The 21,100-nt window shown below is 38.5% G+C and overlaps 1 protein-coding gene across 16 annotated transcripts in view; it reads right to left on the reverse strand.

Moving 5' to 3' along the window:
• The window catches only part of LOC139139192 (KICSTOR complex protein SZT2-like), an 88,515-nt gene that overhangs the window by 58,025 nt on the left and 9,390 nt on the right, over window positions 1-21,100 (reverse strand). For 14 of the 16 annotated variants that reach the window (XM_070708001.1, XM_070708015.1, XM_070708014.1 and 11 more), the window contains exons 4-22: window positions 20,978-21,055; window positions 19,673-19,765; window positions 19,077-19,176; window positions 16,157-16,357; window positions 15,012-15,232; window positions 14,608-14,707; window positions 13,111-13,134; window positions 8,564-8,612; window positions 8,183-8,340; window positions 7,529-7,625; window positions 6,584-6,718; window positions 5,161-5,316; window positions 4,487-4,552; window positions 4,126-4,176; window positions 3,458-3,610; window positions 2,911-3,025; window positions 1,753-1,970; window positions 737-970; window positions 99-177 (exon numbers count right to left, since the gene is read on the reverse strand). In XM_070708001.1, the coding sequence (XP_070564102.1) occupies window positions 99-177; window positions 737-970; window positions 1,753-1,970; window positions 2,911-3,025; window positions 3,458-3,610; window positions 4,126-4,176; window positions 4,487-4,552; window positions 5,161-5,316; window positions 6,584-6,718; window positions 7,529-7,625; window positions 8,183-8,340; window positions 8,564-8,612; window positions 13,111-13,134; window positions 14,608-14,707; window positions 15,012-15,232; window positions 16,157-16,357; window positions 19,077-19,176; window positions 19,673-19,765; window positions 20,978-21,055 (2,328 nt within the window). The remainder of the gene's footprint in view (window positions 1-98; window positions 178-736; window positions 971-1,752; window positions 1,971-2,910; window positions 3,026-3,457; window positions 3,611-4,125; window positions 4,177-4,486; window positions 4,553-5,160; window positions 5,317-6,583; window positions 6,719-7,528; window positions 7,626-8,182; window positions 8,341-8,563; window positions 8,613-13,110; window positions 13,135-14,607; window positions 14,708-15,011; window positions 15,233-16,156; window positions 16,358-19,076; window positions 19,177-19,672; window positions 19,766-20,977; window positions 21,056-21,100) is intronic. The other 2 variants (XM_070708005.1, XM_070708003.1) reach the window with 1 other exon arrangement.

The raw sequence follows: 21,100 nt of genomic DNA on the forward strand, positions 1-21,100 counted from the left end.
TGGATACGCAGTAGAATTGGAGATATTGACCCTAAAATGACCTGATAATAGGAAAGAAACTTGAACCTAATTTGAACACATTAGCAGAGACAACATACCTTCATTTCAATTTCAGCAAGAAAAGAAACAATGCCCGAATTGCAGTTGGCAAAGTTGAATCCTTCTGCAAGGCGAACTCTGAAAAATTAGAAAACAAAAACTTGATACAAGACATTGAAATTTATTGCATGAATGCAATAACTGTTAAATTTTATAGTTCACAACTACCTGAATTTAGGTATAAAAGTATGTTAATTTTTTTGATAAACTTGCCATCTAACCTACCCTTTACAACTCAGATATGATTCCATTATTATCTGTTCACTTCTCAAAAATAGCCTGACTATGAATTTCTGTGTTTGGAAATGTCATAATCATTCAGACTCCTGTTGGTTGTTTTGACCTTAAATTTGTGATATTTGTGGAAATGTCATTGGCAGAAAAGTTTTTAAACATAATGCATCTCTGTATTATTGGTGGAATAAAACCTATCTTGCTCTTTGTTGCTCTGTTGCTTCTTTTCGCCTTTACACACGATATACAAGTTATAAGTAAATAATGCTTTAAAATTAAACATGATTCATTTTGTGATTTGTCGAACACGTGATTTCATAACTAAGAGAGATAATTTCATCATTCAATATTCGCTAGGCTTTGGGCTTGTAACAAAAGCTACAAAACATGACAAGACACCTACTTGGTCAGTATGTGGAGTAACTTGGTCAGTGCTTGCATGGAGATCTGCATGGAGCTACCGGAGTGGGTGGACCATATCCATCGCTGATGGTACATGTACTTGGACAAGGTGTTGAACATGGTCAAGGCTGCTCGGTTGCCTCCCTTGCTGGGGGTTGCAAGCTGGGTGGACGATGACTGGTCTGATTGTTGCTGTGTGTGCACAGTGGTGAAGTCTGCAGGTATTCTGTTATATCTAGTAATAACAACAAAGATAATGATTTGGAATGTGCTCTTGTTTACATATATAATTCAATTGAGGCAGTTTTTATAATTTTTCATCTGATACGCAATTTTGTTGATAAATATATGTATTTATCTATTTATTTATTTATTTATTTATGCAAGCATATGAAAGATTACTGTTTGACTTTTGAATAAAATACTAACGCATTTATAATCAATGGAGCATATCCACAGGCATTTACACTGTGCACTATATGCTGACACTTTTTTAATGATAAACAATAATGCAGGACCATCAAACTTGACTGCATGACTTACATTGATGTTGATTTTGTGAACATCAAATATTGAATAGATTTGTCAAAGGTTATATGAAACACCGGGAGAAAATCATTTAGATGTAAAAATAACAATTTTTCTGTTCATGTGTACATGAACAACCTTGTTACCCATACATCCCTTCATTTTAATGTGTTTTCCTGATTTCTTGTATATTGGTCTACACTCACTATTTGAAACAACAGGGTTAGGCTGAACCATGGTGGTGAAAGGGTTAAATATGGTGGATATACCTGTACACGGGAACATTGGCTGAAAGCACTAACCCTCATGTATTTCTGCTCTGAATGCTATACATGCACGCTTCCCATCATAATACATGTCAGCCCGCCTCCACTATTTTGTGATGTCATTTGGTGCATCCCTTTTTTCTGAGCATTACAGTCAGTACCAATCTGCAGAACAATGCATCAGAGGAAAGGGGTGGAAGGGTTACCAGGGCATGGTACTCACCTTATCAGAATCTTTTCCACTGGTTTATGCAGTAGCACAATACATGGTTTTTCTGACATGCTTCTCTGTAATGCTGGTCGGTTAGATTTGGATGGGGTCGGCGTGACCGATGCTTGTCTCTTTGATGACTGTGCAGAAGGCGTCTGTTTTTGTTCTTGCTGTGATGCTCTCTGGGGAAATGTCAGTTTGAGAAGCTTCTCCTTCATGGCAGATACAATCTGGGGAAATTCAAGCAAGGAAAAATACAGATGAGCACGCATAAATCTCAAAGCAAGGAGTCTCGACAAAGACAGAAATACCTCAGACCTTGGATTTGACATTAAGCAGCCACCGGTGACTGACATACATCAACAAAGACCTGTATTCTGACTTCTCATCTGTCTCTTATCAGACTTGTCTTCATTTGCATGTGCACCAGGACAACGAATAATTCTTCTTCTGACTTTGAGATAGAAATTTCAGCTTTTAGATTTTCCCCTGCCAAGTTTATCTTTGTTAACTGACAGGTGATTGAGATTGCAGTTACTATCCAACCAAACAGAGCACATTCAAAACTAATGCTGTCACAGTGGTTGTCATCAAGCAGTTCCAACAGAAAAACATCTCAGAGTAAGTACTGCTGAAACTCATAGATTAGTAAGTTTGAGCTTAGGCAACACAAGGTATCACTGTGAACAGTGCTGTGAACAGTACACACATATTGACTGGCTACAAAGGTAATGGTCTTGTGAAACAGACTGTCTTGGGCAACTCTTGGGCCCTCACGCGAACAACCGTATGAAGTTACCTAAATGTGACTGGTCAGTATAACGTATTTTGTGACACATTCAAATTCTCTCACTGAAAAATCAAGAAATTCCTCTGCTTTCACTCATCTTGGTTACATACGACACAGCCATCTTCTTTCAGGTGTTCCAGAATGTGTGCTTAGACAGCACTTTCAAACTAGCTCAGTCGTCTACAGTTGTCTGAACTATTCACAGGTTGATAGTTTTGGAAACTGTTAATCAGTAACTGGCTCTGTGTATGTATCATCAGTGCTAAAATGCTGCGAGCAAACATGAACCTATTGATAAATCACGACAGAGATTCTGAATGAGCTGTGTTACAATAAATATCTGATGGTTGATGGATGGATTTCCATCGTTCATTCCTTACCTGGTTTCTTTCACAGCCTGGGGTCCCTCCCAGGAAGGCAAAGCGGAGCACCATACAGGGAGGCTTTGAAGTCACTCTCAGGATGTAGAATGATGTGGGAGGGCCGTCTTTGTCACTGCAATGCACCATGGGAAAAGAAAATACTTGATAAGTAACAAACAAAAACAAAAGAAATGCTAACAATTTCTAGTAGAGAGATATTCTGACTCATAAGATATACATTCCACTTTTATGAAACGTCTGTCAGACGTCTGTCATAAACGTATGTCAGCTGTTGAACATTCTGGACACTACCATTCTGAAATATAACCATCACATCACTTGTTATGACATAATTCTTGTGTATGTGCTATTTCAAAGGCTGCAAAGAAGAATCGAAGATTGCAGAAGACAGTCACAGGTTACTGTCATGACGAATGTTACCAGTAGTAGACAGTATCTGTGAGTCATTAACTGAGGCTAAAATGGCACTTGCACACTGCACTAACAGACAGCTTTGAGAAGCCCCTCCACACATTACACAACATTGCAATGTTAGTGTTCCTACCTGAACAGCAGCTTGACATAGGAGTGATTTTCCATGAGTACAAAGGTTGACCACTCTCTGAGAAGTGAATTCAGTTCACTCAGCGCAACCCTGCAACTTATCGTGTGATACCTGCCACTGGAGTTAGGCGAATGCAAGTTCTTGGGTAGTGGCCTGCAATGTGCAAAATAAATTGCAACAATTGTAAACCAAACACAGCCACATTGTAAAGTGTTATCATAAGCCAGTACTTTATTTGTAAATGTCCTAATATATTTAAAACGTTTAACAAGGATATAAGAACTGACAACCCATGATATGTGGTTATACAACGTCATCTGGCAAAGAAGCCAACAGTGAAACTACTTAACCACATGATATTCTCATACATAACCACTTCAAAATATGTAGTTGTTTGATAACAAGCTTTAAAATTGTAAGCGTATCTGTGCTTTCCTGTCAATTCAAAAGTTTCAAGTTTGAAAGTTGCCATAGCAATATTTGATATACAAATGGACATCTAAGCTTATTATGTTTCATTTTAATACATGAACTTAAAACGTTGAATGCATGCATGTAACTTGTCCTTTAGTTTGCCTGGCATAAAGATTGAACAAGTATGGTTAAATCACTGACACTTTTAAACCCCACTTTGCAGAAATTGGAGGAATAGGAATCTAATGACTTACATATCATGAACCAGAATGAGTCCAATCCTGTGTGTGTGTAACCATTTCTGCCTGTGGATCAGAAATATGAATTACAATAAAGTCATCTGTTATCATTTGATCAAAAGTCACAGAAATACATCTTTGTATGCTTTAGAAATGTTGTGTGTCACCATAAATTTTACTACGGTACTGATATTTCACAATTATTTGTCAATGTTATCCAGCATTAGGAAAAGCACAGTGAGTATACCTGGGCTTTTGAAATCAGACATTTGATTGGCACATCTCAAAATGAAAATGTAAGTCTGTACCATGAAGGTCTTTTATCTGAATTGTGAGAGGCATGATGTACGCATGACAAAAATAGAAAAATACATACCAGACATTGATATCCATTAAGATTATTGGTTTCCAGTATGAAGCAAACTGACTTAGTCCTGTCTCTCTGCGAGAAAGTCAGACAAAAATAATAAAATGTTAATCAAGAAATATTTGACATTGATGTGTTTTTTTTAAGTGATGAAAATGGACAATAAAATTGCAGAGTGCATCAAAATAGTTCATTAAACCACCATATTAAGTTTTGTTTGCCGTAATATCATGAAGCAATACATTATGGAAGAAGCAAGTGGATGGACGGCAAACTACAGAGACAGAACAGCAGTCTCCATGGAGACAGCGACAGACAGACTACCAGGAAGTATTGATAGTTGCAAAAAGTGAAAATAAACCAACAGTCCAATCACAGAGTCAAAGACAGTGCCACATTATGCAATGTCAGAAAGAAACGTGATAAACTTGAAACCTGAATCCTTTGATGAAAACAATTTGAAAGTACAGGTAGTAAAAAAGAAGTAGAAATTAAGATGAAAGGAAGTGGATTCCTGTATTCACTGTGTCTGCCTTGAGAGGTGGAAAACCAGCCTGAGAGACAAATCTGCACGTATCAAGGACTCACTTGAAAAAGGCTGAAAGTCGACACACTTCTGTGCAAGGCTACAAATTTTTACATTTTGTATGTAGAACCATGAGATCAAGTAACAAGTTACTTACTTTGCACTTCCATATTCTACCAGTACTGGAGTGCCAGAGTTGGGTGGCAAGTAAAAGAGGGGTACACCTTTCTTGATGCTATCTGGTATAGTATAGAACGCTGGATTCGCAGCAAATGACATGAGATGTACTAACATTGTATCAGTCTGGGAAATACTGAAGAAAGGAAGGTGGAAAGAAAAATAACATGAATTGGTGGAAAAGTTGAATGCATTTTTTCTTCATCCCATGATAGTTTTAAAGTCATTGTAAAATACCTGTATTCAAATAGTTAAGTAAACTCTATTGGTAAACCACTACAGTAACAGAAAAACGACAATGGAAACAACAATACAGTAAAGATTTTTCATTTTCTTTCCTTGACATTGTGCACAATTGCTCAACACTAACTTTCACTGTGTATAAATGAGAATAATTTTGATAAATTTCTTATTCTCATGACACATCCAATGACCATGACATTCTTATTGGTATTCTCAAGTACAACTTGTACAAGACATGGTAAAACCAGAAATAACATTGTCCTCACTATGAATGATTATCTATCTGGTTACAGGATTGCAAAATAAAATTTGCTATTTTCACAAAACTAACCCACAAAAAACTTTATTTACTACAGAAGCTTAAAAATACCGCAATGATACAGTGTCGCTCACATTTGATGAAGTTGGTACATACCAGTATGGGTACCGAAGATCAACAATAAATGTTGTTTCTATCCGTTCAGTGCAGGAAAATTCTACGTTGATTTCTGCACAGTACAACCAGAAAAAACAACAAGAAATATTTAAACCAGAAAAACAAGAATGACAAAAGTAAATAAGGTCTGAAACTTTAGGTACTGGAGGTCAACTTTAGCAACATGCATAGCAGAAACAGTTAGTCCTTAGTTTGAGCAGGTCTGTTAATATGTAACAGTTCATAAACAATAACAGGAAATGACTCAAGGTCAGTGGAGTAGCCTGTTTCAGTCACTGGCATGCCACCACTCCTGCACATTTGCAGGATTTCCCTTTTTCTTACCTCATTTGCACATTTTTGACACTGACATGTTCATTTGAACAACGTCACATCTCAACCCCTGCATCTACCTGTACACCAAATACTGAGATGGTAGCTTTGGCGGTATAGGAGCTTTTGCGTGTGACTGACATACATACCCACATACTGGTACATACATACAGACGCCACCGACTCACCATATAAGCTCTTTTTGGTATTTACGGTATATACAAACCAAATATGAGCTAAAAATGAGCCACATAAGTGGTAGGCCAAAAGAATGCTGTACAAGTTTGAGAGTCTGAATATCTGCCCCAAGGCACATTCTACTTTAGAAAGGGCTGTGAGCAATACCTAAAATAATGCCACAGATACAAATTCTACACTGGACAACAAAAACCTTTCTGTTTACACAAATTACCTTTGAAGTGTCTGCCAGAATTTCCTGACCATTATGGTTCTGTAGACACTCTTGAAGGCTTGCTTCATGGTACACGTCACATCATGAAGGAATTCATAGTTTCCTTCTATAGTCACTTCAACATGAGTGTTCCGTCTGGGAAGAGATTTTTTGGGATACAAAGAGTTTAGAAATCTTCTGTGAGTGGAGAGGATGGTGAGATGATTGGGAAACGCAAATTGTCAAGTAGTCTGTCTCTAAATGAGACTTGAGAAAAGCCAGATGCACAGATCAAAAGACGTCTTTCTTATCCATCTTGCAATAGTTGTACAATTCAAAATAACAACCAGAACCCATTTACCAAAACCTAAACTATGCACAAATGTTATGAGTTCAAAGTTAGGCTTTAATCTAAAAAATATTATAATCCCCAAAGTAACCACAGAATCACTCAAATGTCTATATCATTGAAAAAGGGAGATATTAGAGAAAGGTCTATCCAAGTTAGAGTCTGTGAGATGTGTTCTTGTGAGGTTTGAGTATACAAATCACTCTTTGTCGTTTTGCCCATTGTCTCAGGAATTGACAAAACCGTATTCTTGAAAGTTATTAGAGACTGTCACTTCTGGATGAGGTTTTTGAAAATTACACTATCCTGCAAAATATCTTAACATTTGCAATTTTGTGCGGACAGCCTTTGAACATACAGCACTAGTCTTGAAAATTTCCGTAAACTGATGGTATTGACTATTCATACCATAGACTTGTATTCACATACAACTCTGCTCTGTTCACCTGTTGTACATTGATGCTTGCCATGTTTATGATTTTTATCATCATATTTTGTGCATATTCCCTGTTAGGTACTCGCATAAACTTTTTGTATGCAGGCCAAATAAGCTTTGAAATGCAGATAACATCTACTAAATGTTACCAGACCACACTATTTGCTGCTAAAGAACTCACTTTCCAGAGGAAACTGGCCATGGAGATGAGGCATGATATTCAATCCGGACATTGTGTCGCCATGGCAATGCCAACTTTACTTCTAACTGTGTCTCCGCTGGAAGAAAATGAAAATCAAATATTAAATCTCGGTGTTCACTGTCAGTCAATTTTATGGCAAAAACTTAGCTGAAATATATTGAAATTCTGGCATGGAATGTCAAAAAAGGACTTTTGCTCTTGCTGTGAGCTCATTTGTGTGCCAGCCATGGTATATCATGAATATACCACGGTTCTTTTTGCATCTCGATCAATCAGATCACTGTATTTGTGCCATCAATATACTGGTATGATATAATACTTCATGTTACACATCAGGAACACCACAAGCACAACATATTGTCTCTTTAAGGTAAATATGGATACAAATAACACATCAATAAACCAGGGTCAAAGGTGAGGTCAAAGGGTGATGTATCTAATTCTTGACGCGGAATATGTGTTCATTTATGCAAAATGTATTTAATTTAACATCCATTGTTTGCATAATGCAATGATATATCAGACTTATTATCAATGCAGGATATTCATTGGCCTAAATCTTGCAGTATATGATTAAAGTCATCAATCAAAAATCCATGTATTAATGTTTCCAAAGATTGGATAGACTCTTACATTTGGTGAGTGCCACATCTTTGATGGTGTACCCTTCACGTAGTCTGAGAGACAGCACATTGGCGATTGCAGTGTGTAGGTTGGTTTCGCTGTGTTTCTTGCGAATCATGGGTATTGCACAGACACCGTGCTTGTCAAGCACAAAGGATGGCGTAATGCTGAAAAATGAAGAAATACACTATATGAATGCACTGTGAAAGATTGCTGGTGTAGTTGTGGACTGACTCCTGTAACCTGCTGTACATTGGTTCAAGCCTATTGTTTTCAATGGCACTTTTGGATCTCCACATTGAAGAGTAGGGGTTGACAGGTATCATAAGATGTACGGTACTTCCTGTAAGGATGTTGATATTTCCCTGTGGTCATATCAGCTATACTTACCTGTCTGACGTCCATCCTTTGTCGGCTGAAATCACCTCATGTTGCCGGCCTTCAAAGACAAACAAATATAACATCATTTGTTAAAAATCTGTTTGTCTAAAATAGTCACAACACACAACAATCTTAGAATTCAGATTTGGTAGATTTTGTTGTTATTCATTTTGTCACATGCTTTTAATGCAACGTGTTTCAGATTACCATTTGATGACATTGATGACATTGATGAGTTGAGCCAGCAATGATAATGTTATTTTTCTTTCTTTCAGAAAGCCAAAAGAGATTTTCATGGATGTGACACATGTATGGTTGCAGCAACATGCAATCAATGCATGGTATGGGGATAATAACAGGCCAGCTTACAACACTATAAAGCACTTTCACAGATTACATCTTTCAATAATATATTTTTGGAAAAAGGCTTTAAAGATGCACATTTCTGATATGGCACACCTAAACCGTACTCATGCATGCACTGGTGAACCACTGCTATGGGTCTAGGCTGTGTAGCCATTTAACACATTGATAATCCATTTTCCATTGAGTTTTCATTCCTTAGATTTTTAGTCTAATCAGGCATATCCTCTTCAATTTTTGACTAGATCAGCAAACTAGTTGTAGAGTGTTACGGAATACCTTGCCAAACAAACTCACATGGAAAATACTTTAAGGTTGCACTGAAGTTGAAAATCAATGTCACAAAGATTAAAGCGCAGTGGTCGTCGCGCTGCGCGTGTGCAATTTTTTTGTTGATAAACATAAATTTTTGTAAACATAAGTCTTCTCAACTTCAATCGAAGTGAGATGGGAGCGGTCCCTCACTTTGTTAACGCCTTTGTAAGACTCAACATCATGCAATAGTAAAATATTAAGATCGGAAACGAACTTCAGTGGTGTATTTCTATTTATAAACTCATGTAAGGCTACGAACATTGAGACACTACACTCGGCACATTATGTCGCTGAGTTTACTGCACGCAGTCACAGTGAACAAATGGGTTTGATCGCGCGCGGTCACGCTGGTTGTACACAATGCTATGTACAGTACAGTAAAAATACATCACTAAAATGATCAACATTGTATATATATGTAGACCAGCAACAAGCACAATGCCTAACACAAAAATTACACTCAAGACCATGATCGGCAAGCCAGAGCAGGACACGGGAGATGTTGTTGCTTCGATAAGGGAGACAGTCACCGCGTTGACGTACACGGATATAAGAGAATCCGGTCCCACAACGTACCAGCCCCGCGACGACTTGGCCCACGACCCACTGTTGATCACCATTTCTAACTTCTTCTAGTAATACGTGGCAAGAAATAGTCAAATGACAGGACACAATAGACAAAACGAGCGGGTTTTCACGGCATTTTGCAGGGAAAATTGCACGGCTACACATAGGGACGTATTGAGAGATCCTGTGCACGGTCATGGCAGTGATCCAACGGGTAGCTAGTGTAGGCCTACCGGTGCTACGCAAACTCCGTTGTTGTACCTCCTGATTGCCGGGTAGATCTGAATCCTCTTTCGACCTATGAAAGGTCCTTCGCTTGACTTGATACCTGTACTCGGAATTCTCGTTTGCAACCCCTAACGGGGGAAACTTCGTAGTGGAGTTGGATTCTCCACTACCGAGTGTAGCGCGCCATATGGCCCGGTTCTCTTGACACGGACGTTCATGCAGACCACAGAACAGATGCTTCTTGCTGCAGCGGGCATTGCTCTGCGAGCTGTAGATTTCTGTAGCTTGCGTTATTGTCAATTGTACTCCTACTGGGCCTCTTGAAATGAAAGCTCTCGTCCTTGCAAGCGAAGTCGTAGACTAGCTAGAGCTCGGTCATTGATAGTCTGTTGGCATATACGGATAAATGTTTAGCTCCATGGCTCGAGCGTTAACTGTAGTCGAGCCCTATTCAACTGATTCAAGAAAATCATGATCAAATGTGACCTCAATCCAGCGTGTAATTACTTTTCAATATTCAGCAGATATTTAACTTAGATTAATTGACCTTTCTGCGTGTTAGATATGGTAAGTTGGTATTTTAACAAGCGGCAATATCGCAAACATAATGATCAACCCGTAACCAAGTGCGGCATTCTTGGATATGTTTACAACAGGGGGGACCCCCTCAGGAGCATGCACAGCGCGACGACCACTGCGCTTTAATTATGAGAGCTGTTGTGATCAGTATAAGCTGTGTAGATACAGAATGGCGTTTTGTCTTTGATAACATTTGACAGGGAGGGGGATGGTCAGATACAGTATCGCATTGACCGAAAGTATTTTGGATGAAGCTGTTTAATGTAATTGAACACCACAGAATCCAGTTCATGCCATTTTTTGGAGAAAGCATGTGTACCAAAATCAAGCAGCAACAGCAATGTTGTAACTACCAGAATATTTGCAATGATGAATGATATGTTAGTGAATCAAAAAAGGAAAGTGCTCTCTAAATGTTGCTGGTACTTGAAAAAATGGCACTGAATCTACAAAGTGAATCTACTTCTTTCACTTTCAGATTACTCCAAAACAAGGAACACGCAACTCTCTTGGTAAAAGATATAACAACGGTTTGACACTTTGTCCCCCATGGTTTGACCCAAACCTATTGTTATCAATGATGGGTGTGGACCTATTCACATGGAATAGGGGTGAACAGGTTATAATGTATACACAGTGGTCATCCTGGAATCTCTCCACCCTTCATCATCATTTTCTATTTTTAAATCACGGTTATTCTTCGAAGTGTAGAGTGATTGTTTTCAAATTGACAGCAATGAGCAATTTTGTTTGTTTCTTGAGATGAGTGTTCAATCATGGTTATTGCTATTTTGCATATTCTCTTTTGGTGAGTATACATATCACATGAACAAACATGCAGAACTTGGCAAAAAAACAGCTTATTTGAGAAGTCAGACTACCTTGACAACACACCATGGAAACAAAACTTCTGAGCGGTTTCAAAAATACATTTCAGCATGGTTGGCTAAGCAGAAGAATGAGGAAAGGGAAGACAGTGTTCAAGTAGTCTGTAACATGTACTTCTTTACAAAAATTATTGATTTTGATGTCATGCATACATGTACATAAATATTGTACTTGACGAAGTCGTGAACAACTGCATATGAGACACAGTAAATATATTGATTATACATTGGTCCTCCCTTTACTCCTATCTACTTCTGATGGCGCTGTACACTCAAAGTTCATGCACGGCATATTTGTAGCCCAGCCCTTCTGTACACAAGACACTGTACATCAACCATCCATGCATTTCAGCTGTAGCATTCAGTGCCATGTGACAATGACATTCAAATCACTCTACACCCTGTCATCCCCAATTCCCTGCACATGAAACCAACCACAATATGGTGTATCACAGGGCTCAATCAAGGGCTTGGCATGCAGTAGGAAGGTTCAAGTATTGTAGCCACCAAGTTTATAGTTTGTCATTGGCTTTAGCAGTGTGGTTGAACTTCTCATGCAGGAAATCGGAGTGGCTGGGTTGGCAACATGCAATACTGACTTTGACATCTATCCCATCTTGTTGCAGTTTTCACAAACTGCTGAAAAGACTCATCTCCTAACTTATTCTGACACACACAGCTGATGGTGGGACTTGTAGCAGATGTTGAAAAGTTGAAATCATACACAATATCAAATGCCAATCACATCAGTGCTCCAGCTTTTCACACACAGCGTTTCACAACACAACACAATAAGCACAGAACATTCTTAGCAGTGAAAGTGAAAGTCAGTGTCTTTTTTTTTCCAGGAAAACATACTTGCAACAAACAGACCAGGAGACTGCACATACAAAACAGAAATCTGTAAACATTGAGCTCTGCTACGTAATTTCGCTGCCTAAAGTAAACATCAAAATATTGAACCTTGATGACATTGCAATGTTTATTGATGATATGAGGAAATCTTCATATCATGATTTTTCAAAACAAAACATCCGAGGATTCAAGGTTTTAATTCCCTCCACAGTCTTCAACTTTAACTTTCAATCTTGGCAGCATTTCATCTTAAAAGCATGGTGGGGGGTTAGGTAAGTTTGTGTAATGTTTTTAAGACATACGAGACAAGTTAACTGACAAAATACAGACAGACACTGAACAATGACATGCAACTATCAGGATGGGAAAGAATGGATGCTGGATGCAGTCAGATTTAAGATACACATAGCAAGACAATGGCAGCTACACATATCCAGCGGCATGACAACATTTGCTCAGTAGCATAAAGTAAATTTCTTGAGAAGGTTCAAGTTTACATTTGAGCGCTGATTTTTACAGCTATAAGACCTTCCAGTAAACTCTTTGCTCATTGCGCACACTGGTTTAATCTCCCCACTGAGACAAAAGAAGAAGAAAAATAAGAGAAATATTAAATTAAATAAAAAAGAGAAAAAAATAAAAGGAAGAATGATGATAATCAGATTAAGCCATTGCGCGCAAGTGAGTAAACTATCTATGGTAGGTCTGGCTGTTTGTAGAGGTCATTCTTCTCTCCTCCAATAAGCAAATATTCAGACTTACCAGAAAATTGTAACCATACATTTTCTGAGGGGACAAACAGTAAGAAGTGGATCATCAATAAAGACAGAGAAAGAGACAAAGAACAGACACATGATGGAGTGAATGGGTGGGGTTGGGAGTGGGAGTGGGGGTGGGGCATCATGAAATTGTAAACAGGCATGTTTCAATGGGATGGGACATAATGGGGAAGAACATATTATAAATTAACCTGTTATCTGGAAAGGTCAATACTACTTGATTGCATCATGACTGACATCACTGGGAAAACACATTACAAAGCACACTGAAACTTACAAGGACATGTGAGAGCAAATTACTGTCTATGACGATTATGAGCTTACAGCCACCTTCATGGGGTACAATGCATACAATATGACCATTGAGAGGGGAACAAGTTATTTTGTGTGATGTGATAATAGCTTGCTAGACATCTCTGAAATTTTGTCAAAGCTGTACTTCACTTTCATCTGTGCTGATTTTTTGTTCTGATACACCATATCAAACTCTGTACAGGCTTCAAATGTTGATCTGAAAACTATTTCTGTGTTATATGTACCGATAACTAAGCTCAAAATTGGGATTGGTTGATTTTCTTCCTCTTCACCCAGTCCTTATTGCTTGTCTTAGCATGCTTCTTGCCTCCATTAGAGAGGCACGAACAGTAAATGTGGAAGGCAAAACAATGTAAAGAAGGTAACGATTGGGCACCTCTCTACAACTGGTTTTTAATCAAATTGAAAGCACCGCTACTAATTGCAGAGGGAATCAGCAGACTTAAGCACTGTTTCCTTTCAAAATTTGCAGACTGGCAAACACACTGGTTAAGATACATGCACACACACTCAAACCCTTGATAAACTCACAACAAACCTCTCAACTCTCTCTCACACATACACACACACACACACACACACACACACACACATACATTCACACATGCACACACACACACACACACACACACACACACACATACACGCACACATACATAAACAAATTTACATGTGAAAGCAATAAACATACGTACCACTTCAAAAAATAAGAGCAGAATATGTTACAATGACATTGAGACTAACAAACACAAAATTTATGAAACTGTTTTGCTTTGACATCAAAAAAGAGCAGAAAAATATACACAAGATTAGGAATATCTTTCAAAGTAACAATCCTGTCTTCAGTAGTTGTAATTTTATGTATTATCCTTTTGTTTTCAAATGTTTAAACAAAATCAGCTTTTTGTAAATTTTTAAGATAGCTATAAATGATTGGCATAGGATTGACCATAGATCTGCAGCTCTTGCTTCTACTGTCGATGGATTTACATGACAGTTAATATGTCAGTTCAGCAGCTTAGCCTATCATATCTGAGAAAACTAAGTAGCAAGATCCATACAATAAAACTATGTCACATTATAATGGAATAAAGAATCCTCTGAGAAAAGAGGATTAAAACAGGTACATGTCATTTTAAGGTGTCCAAGAAATGCCTGATCTTACCTTTGATGTGATCAATCTTGATTCCATCAAGACCTTTTTGAAAATTCCACGAAAAGAACGCTCTGTGATACAAATTCATTGCAGTGGACATGTTATCTTCCTAAAATTGGAATGAAGAAATCAATAATTGAATAATGTGAAAATTTTGCTGGCATTTTAAAAAGATGTATTGCAGGTGGAAGCTGTGCAAAGAAGGTTTCGTCACATCCGACAGAGCTCTCGTCTGAGACATCTTCAAAAGGTTAACAATTTTCCTTGTTTTTGTTGAATAAAATGGCCAAACTTATTCCACATTAATTTCAACATCTGGACAAATCAAAACTTTGACAATTTATTCTCCTGAACAAGTACACTTTAAAATGACTGTGCAAGCCAGATGCAAGAAAGAACAAAAAGGTATTTACCAAGTTAGGACACTTAGTGAGGAAAGCACCAAACGTAGCAGTTGCTACTCCCTGCATAAGTTCAACATGGGGTACATTGCCAAAACTGCAGTGTGGATGGTATCCGCGGCCAACTTGAATAAATGAGCATGCAATGGTGTTCTTTCTGAGTTCCGAAAGTAGACTATCAGCAATGGCCATGTCAGGAAGCCCAGTGATGCCATCTGTGATCACAATGATACCTAAAATAGACATAAGATATCCTGTTAGTATGGTGGCATTTTCTATTGGGCGACCTTGACTTCTGCTTTCATGATAGATACATGTACACTGCATTTTGATAATCAAGTAACTTGTTTTATTACTGTCTACCATCACCAGTGTGACTTAACATTGAACAGGCATGTATATATTTGAGTCTCTGGTCACAGTGTTGTTATCAAATACAAAATCTAGATACTCATGCAATGCTCCATATGTGATGAATCAAAATACCGCAATCAAGCCAGCTCCGACCGGTTCCAGCTCCTTCGCGAAATAATAATAGTTCAACTTTCTTTCTTGCTTGCTTACATTTCTACCGTGTTCGTTAACAATTTAGCATAGACCCAGTAGATTATCGATGAGTAGCTATTTGCTCTGTTCTTTCCTGCTGTGATTGCAGCAAAAGACTTGAGCAAGACCTGCTCTACAAACACACAAACATTTGACTTGTAAAAATGTACACAACACTTTACCAATCAGAACTGGGGGTGTGCAAACATAGTAGTCAATGTAGCCACTAAGTAGCCAATGAGAAGTCAATGACATCATCATATTTACATCAAACTTGATTACAAAAGTAGAAAATCGGTACATTATTCCGCAAAACTTAAGACGTCGAAACGTGTTATGCTGGGTATCATATTGTTTAAGGTTTTCTATTTTAAAATATGTTATAATAATAACAGAACCCCATGGTGAGAGTGCAACCAGGGTATTTGCACTCAGGATTGTGGTATATTCTGCACATGTCATAGTCTAGCCAATATACCAAACATGGGATAACAAATATTTCTGCAGTTCTGTTCTACATTGGCAAAATGCTACGTTTGCATCATATAGTGTTTCTTTTCCTGACAGACTGTACACTGCTCTACAAGGCTGAAATTCTGCTTTGTGTTTACCTGCACTGGTGTTGTCCGGCAGTAACTGGAGAGCCAGTATACCATATCTGAGCATGTCAACCAAGCCATTATCTGGTGCTGACATCATGGCCGGTCTTGGCCCACTCCGTGCCTGTTTGTCGATGATGTCATCAAAGACGCCCCCAGTCAGCTGATCAACCTCTGCCAGATAAGGGTTGATTCCTACACTCTTCATTGATGCTGAATAAGAAACAAAGGAGAGACTTATAGTCTTCTTCTCATAAAAAATGTGATATTATTATTAATTGTTAAATAAAGCGCAGTGGTCGTCGCGCTGCGCATCCTCCTGAGGGGGTCCCCCTCTGTTGTAAACAAATCCAAGAACGCCGCACATATTACGGGTTGATTGTAATGTTTGCGATATTGCCGCTTGTTAAAATGGCGGCTGATCTGTCACAAGCATACCAACTATCCAAATGTAACACGCAATAAAAGGCCAATTAATCTAAGTTAAATATCTGCTGAATATTGAACAATAATTGCACGCTGGATTGGGATCACATTTGCTCATGATTTTCTTGAATCAGTTGAATGGGGCTCGGCTACTGTTATCGCTCGAGCCATAGAGCTAGACAGCCCTGCAAAGACCCGTACGTAGGGTCGGTGACTTCAAATCCATTTTGGGACTTGACGTAAAAAGCCAAATTATACTGCCGAAATTCAGCGTTCTTGGGCCCAAGTCGTATCCCTGCCTACCTCAACTACTCGATCGCTTCCAAAAATGCCAGTCTTTTATTCACTTCTCGTAAATAACCGTCGATGTCGGCAACTCTCTCGCTAGCCCTGCGTACGATGCTGTGTGTTAGCTGTGTTGTGTGTTAGCGGCCAACACACAGCATCGTACGCAGGGCTAGCGAGAGAGTTGCCGACATCGACGGTTATTTACGATAAGTGAATAAAAGACTGGCATTTTTGGAAGCGATCGAGTAGCTGAGGTAGGCAGGGATACGACTTGGGCCCAAGAACGCTGAATTTCGGCAGTAATTTGGCTTTTTACGTCAAGTTCCAAAATGGATTTGAAGTCACCGACCCTACGTACGGGTCTTTGCAGGGCTGTGGTGAGCGGGGCGATTAGCTGTAGCGGATCACACAGCATCGTACGCAGGGCTAGTATACGCCAACATACTATCAACGACCGGGCTCTAGTTTTCGACATCGCTAGCAAGGACGAGAGCTTTCATTTCAAGAGGCCCGACAGGAGTACAAAGACAACAACCCAAACTACAGAAATCTACAGCTCGCAGAGCAGTGCCCGCTGCAGCAAGAAGCATCTCTGCATCTGTTCCGTTCCGTGGTCTGTATCAAACCGGGTATATGACGCGCTACACTCGGCTGTGGAGAATCCAACTCAACTACAAAGTTTACCCCGCTTGGGGGTGCAAACGAGAATTCCGAGTACAGGTATCAAGTCAAGCGAAGGACCTTTCATAGGTCTTCTTGTTATGTGGGGGTTATCTCACTTGAAGAGGATTCAGACCTACCCGGCAATCAGGAGGTACAACAACGAAGTTTGCCCAGCACCGGTAGGCCTACACCAGCTAGCGGTTGGATCACTGCCATGACCGTGCACAGGACCGGGGCACAGGATCTCTCGATACGTCTATGCACGGTGTAGCCGTGCAATTTTCCTGCCAAATGCCGCGAAAACCCGCTCGTTTTGTCTATTGTTTCCTGTCATTTTACTATTTCTTACCACGTAATACTAGGAGAAGTAAGACATGGTGATCAACAGTTGGTTGTGGGCCAAGTCGTAGCGGGCCGGTACGTTATGGGACCGGATTCTCTATATCCGTGTACGTCAACGCGGTGACCGTCTCCCAACAACATCTCCCGTGTCCTGCTCTGGCTTGCCGATCATGGTCTTGAGTGTAATTTTTGTGTTAGGCATTGTGCTTGTTGCTGGTCTACATATATAGGCAATGTTGATCATTTTAGTTATGTATTTTCACTGTACTGTACATAGCATTGTGTACAACCAGCGTGATCGCGCGCGATCAAACCTTTTTGTTCACTGTGACTGCATGCAGTAAACTCAGCGACATACTGTGCTGAGTGTAGTGTCCCAATGTTCGTAGCTCTACACGAGTTTATAGATAGAAATACACTACTGAAGTTCGTTTCCGATCTTAATATTTTACTATTGCATGATGTTGAGTCTTACAAAGGCCTTAACAAAGTGGGGGACTGCTCCCATCTCACTCCTATTGAAGTTGAGAAGACTTATGTTTACAAAAATTTATGTTTATCAACAAAAAAATCACGCACGCGCAGCGCGACGACCACTGCGCTTTAAATCAATTACAATTATCAACTAACACTCTTATGTCAATGTTACATCAGCTTCTTGAACAGATTCTACAAGGATAACAACCACATCATCAAATGAATTATGAAATTGGTTGATAACTATCCTAGCTGTATACATTTTCACTGTGTGCACTCAATATAAAAGGACAACAAAACTTGGGGATTGATGAGAAGTATTGGAAGTGTGATTATTTTGCAAAAGCAATATACATGTGATGTGAATAGCAGCATCACTTTGATTTCACAAATAGTTACTTAATTTCAGTGTATGTAGAGAAAACTATAGCTATATAATACACATAGGTAACATCAAAGTGAGAAGCACACATAGAACATATACTATGAGCTCAAAAAAAGCAAATCTTTCTTCTCAAATTTGGGCACATAACCTGTGATTTAGCAAACAATGTCCACTTTGCAGACAGAGGGACTATTTCACACCTATGAGATGCCAACCTATCATCCATCAATTCCAATGAAATTGTACGCAATGTCAAAATACATATTCCCTTACCCACTCATGAATCTGTGAATGCATTATTCTGAATAATTGACATGTAGTAATCCAGCATCATAATCCCCTTATACTTACCTTCAAAGAGACATGTCTCAAACTGGTCAAGATCTGACTGTACTTTCTCCAGCAGTGAGTTGACATTGTCTTTGGTGATGAGACAACCTTGAACTATAACCTGAGAATTTAGAACACACACCATTTTAATCAACACTGTCCTGGACATACACGATCCATGGGCATAGATTGATTCATACTATGGAGTAAATGGGCAACTGTAGCAAGACTGAAGAACAATTTTACAAATCATTATGATCTAAGGGGTCCCATTTTTTGTTCACTGTGGTTGGAGCCCCCTATGAATCTGTTTGTTTTGTGAAAAGATTGAGCCCAGTGTTCCACAACTATCCATACCAGACACCATGTGAATCACTTCATGGGGTTGTGTACTATGAATTTTGAACTTTCAAGGATTAAGCGATGATAGGATCAAACTGATTGATGCTTTCTGTCAGAAAAACAAAAACATGCAGACTATCAAATGCAGGCTGATCCCAATAAACCATTCATGTAGCAAATGGCAAATCTTAGTGCCTTCTATCAGAAAGAATGAAAGTTACAAGAATAATCCCTACCTCAAACTGACAATACAGAACTAGGATTAGAAAACCTACCTGTTGTGTGTGTGTAGACATCAAAGGTGTGTATGCAACCACTGTTACGTAGATTTGTGGAGACAGCAACAAACTGCTGCCAGGAACTGTAAACTGAACAGACAATGACAAAAAACATGTGCATTACTGATGACGTACAACGGTATTTTATGTGATGGTTGCAAAATTATAGACTTATTGCCATGGCCTTGAATAATAGATAACAATTAATATACAAATAAACTTCCAACTGTGATAAAATTATACAAAATTATCTTTATGTAGAGAGTAATACATTCAGAATATGGCAAGATGAATCATGTTTTGTGCAATTAACCATCTAAAAACTTCACACGAGGCAATAAACAAACATTTAGCTACTGATAAATTTTATTAATTTTGCTTGACAAGGGCAGACACTTCTATTCTGATCCTGCAAAAAGGTTTGAAATACAATATCTGTAGCATCGTCTGACTTATTCTCAATGCTACAGAAGTATATTAAAACTAGTTATTTACTGCTTGTGCTTATCAACTGTTCCTGACCAAACATATGAATTTACGACCTCTTACATTTATTATGAAAATTTTTGGACTTTGAGCTACTTATACAAAAAACATCAAAGGAACAAGTCCTAATCAGGTAGTCCTACAATAGCAACTGAAATATGAAAATGATTACTGAATGGGTAAAAGTTGTCTTCTAAGCAATAAATCACTCCCAGTGACAGGTATATGCAAGGTTTGGACCAGTTCATGACATACCGAGTGCATATATGGGGTGAACTGCTCAAATTTGAGTAGTTTATTGCTATTATATTATAAAAGTATATCATACTTTTGGCATGAAACATTAGAAACTAGTTTTTCTCTAGTTGAGAGCTCTGACATGTCCAAACTGTGCTAAACTGCGAATATAACAGTGACACTTTCATTTTCACATCTCAACCAATCATATCACTGTATTTTAGCCATTTATGTATACTTCCAAATACTAAACTGCGCAATCTAACCCTTTAACCCTTTCATTTTGTAGACATCTTTTCATCCAAGCACACGAGGAGTGAATTGCAAAATTTAAACAATGACATAATGGAAAGTGTTCTTCCTGTTTGTCATTCGAATGAAATGATTTCAATTTTGGCAAACTTTACCATCTCATGCATGCAATCAGAAAAAACAGTACTCGTATATGAAAATTGTATTGATATTTTCAAGAGTTTCAATGTCATGATGATTTGTCATTATCAATATTGCATTTTCACTTACTTCACATCATGGAATATACAAGTTTTTCTTCAAACAAACATTTACCGGTATACTTACTGGTTTAATGAGACCAAGCAGACAATTTCTAAAATGTGAAAAGACTTCGTCATAGCTAACTTGACCAGACAAAATATCCTAGAAAAAAAAATAGTGAGAACTGTAAACATTCTGGGAACCGTA

The sequence above is a fragment of the Ptychodera flava genome, chromosome 8 (assembly GCF_041260155.1).
Source record: "Ptychodera flava strain L36383 chromosome 8, AS_Pfla_20210202, whole genome shotgun sequence".
NCBI classification, from domain to species: Eukaryota; Metazoa; Hemichordata; class Enteropneusta; family Ptychoderidae; genus Ptychodera; species Ptychodera flava.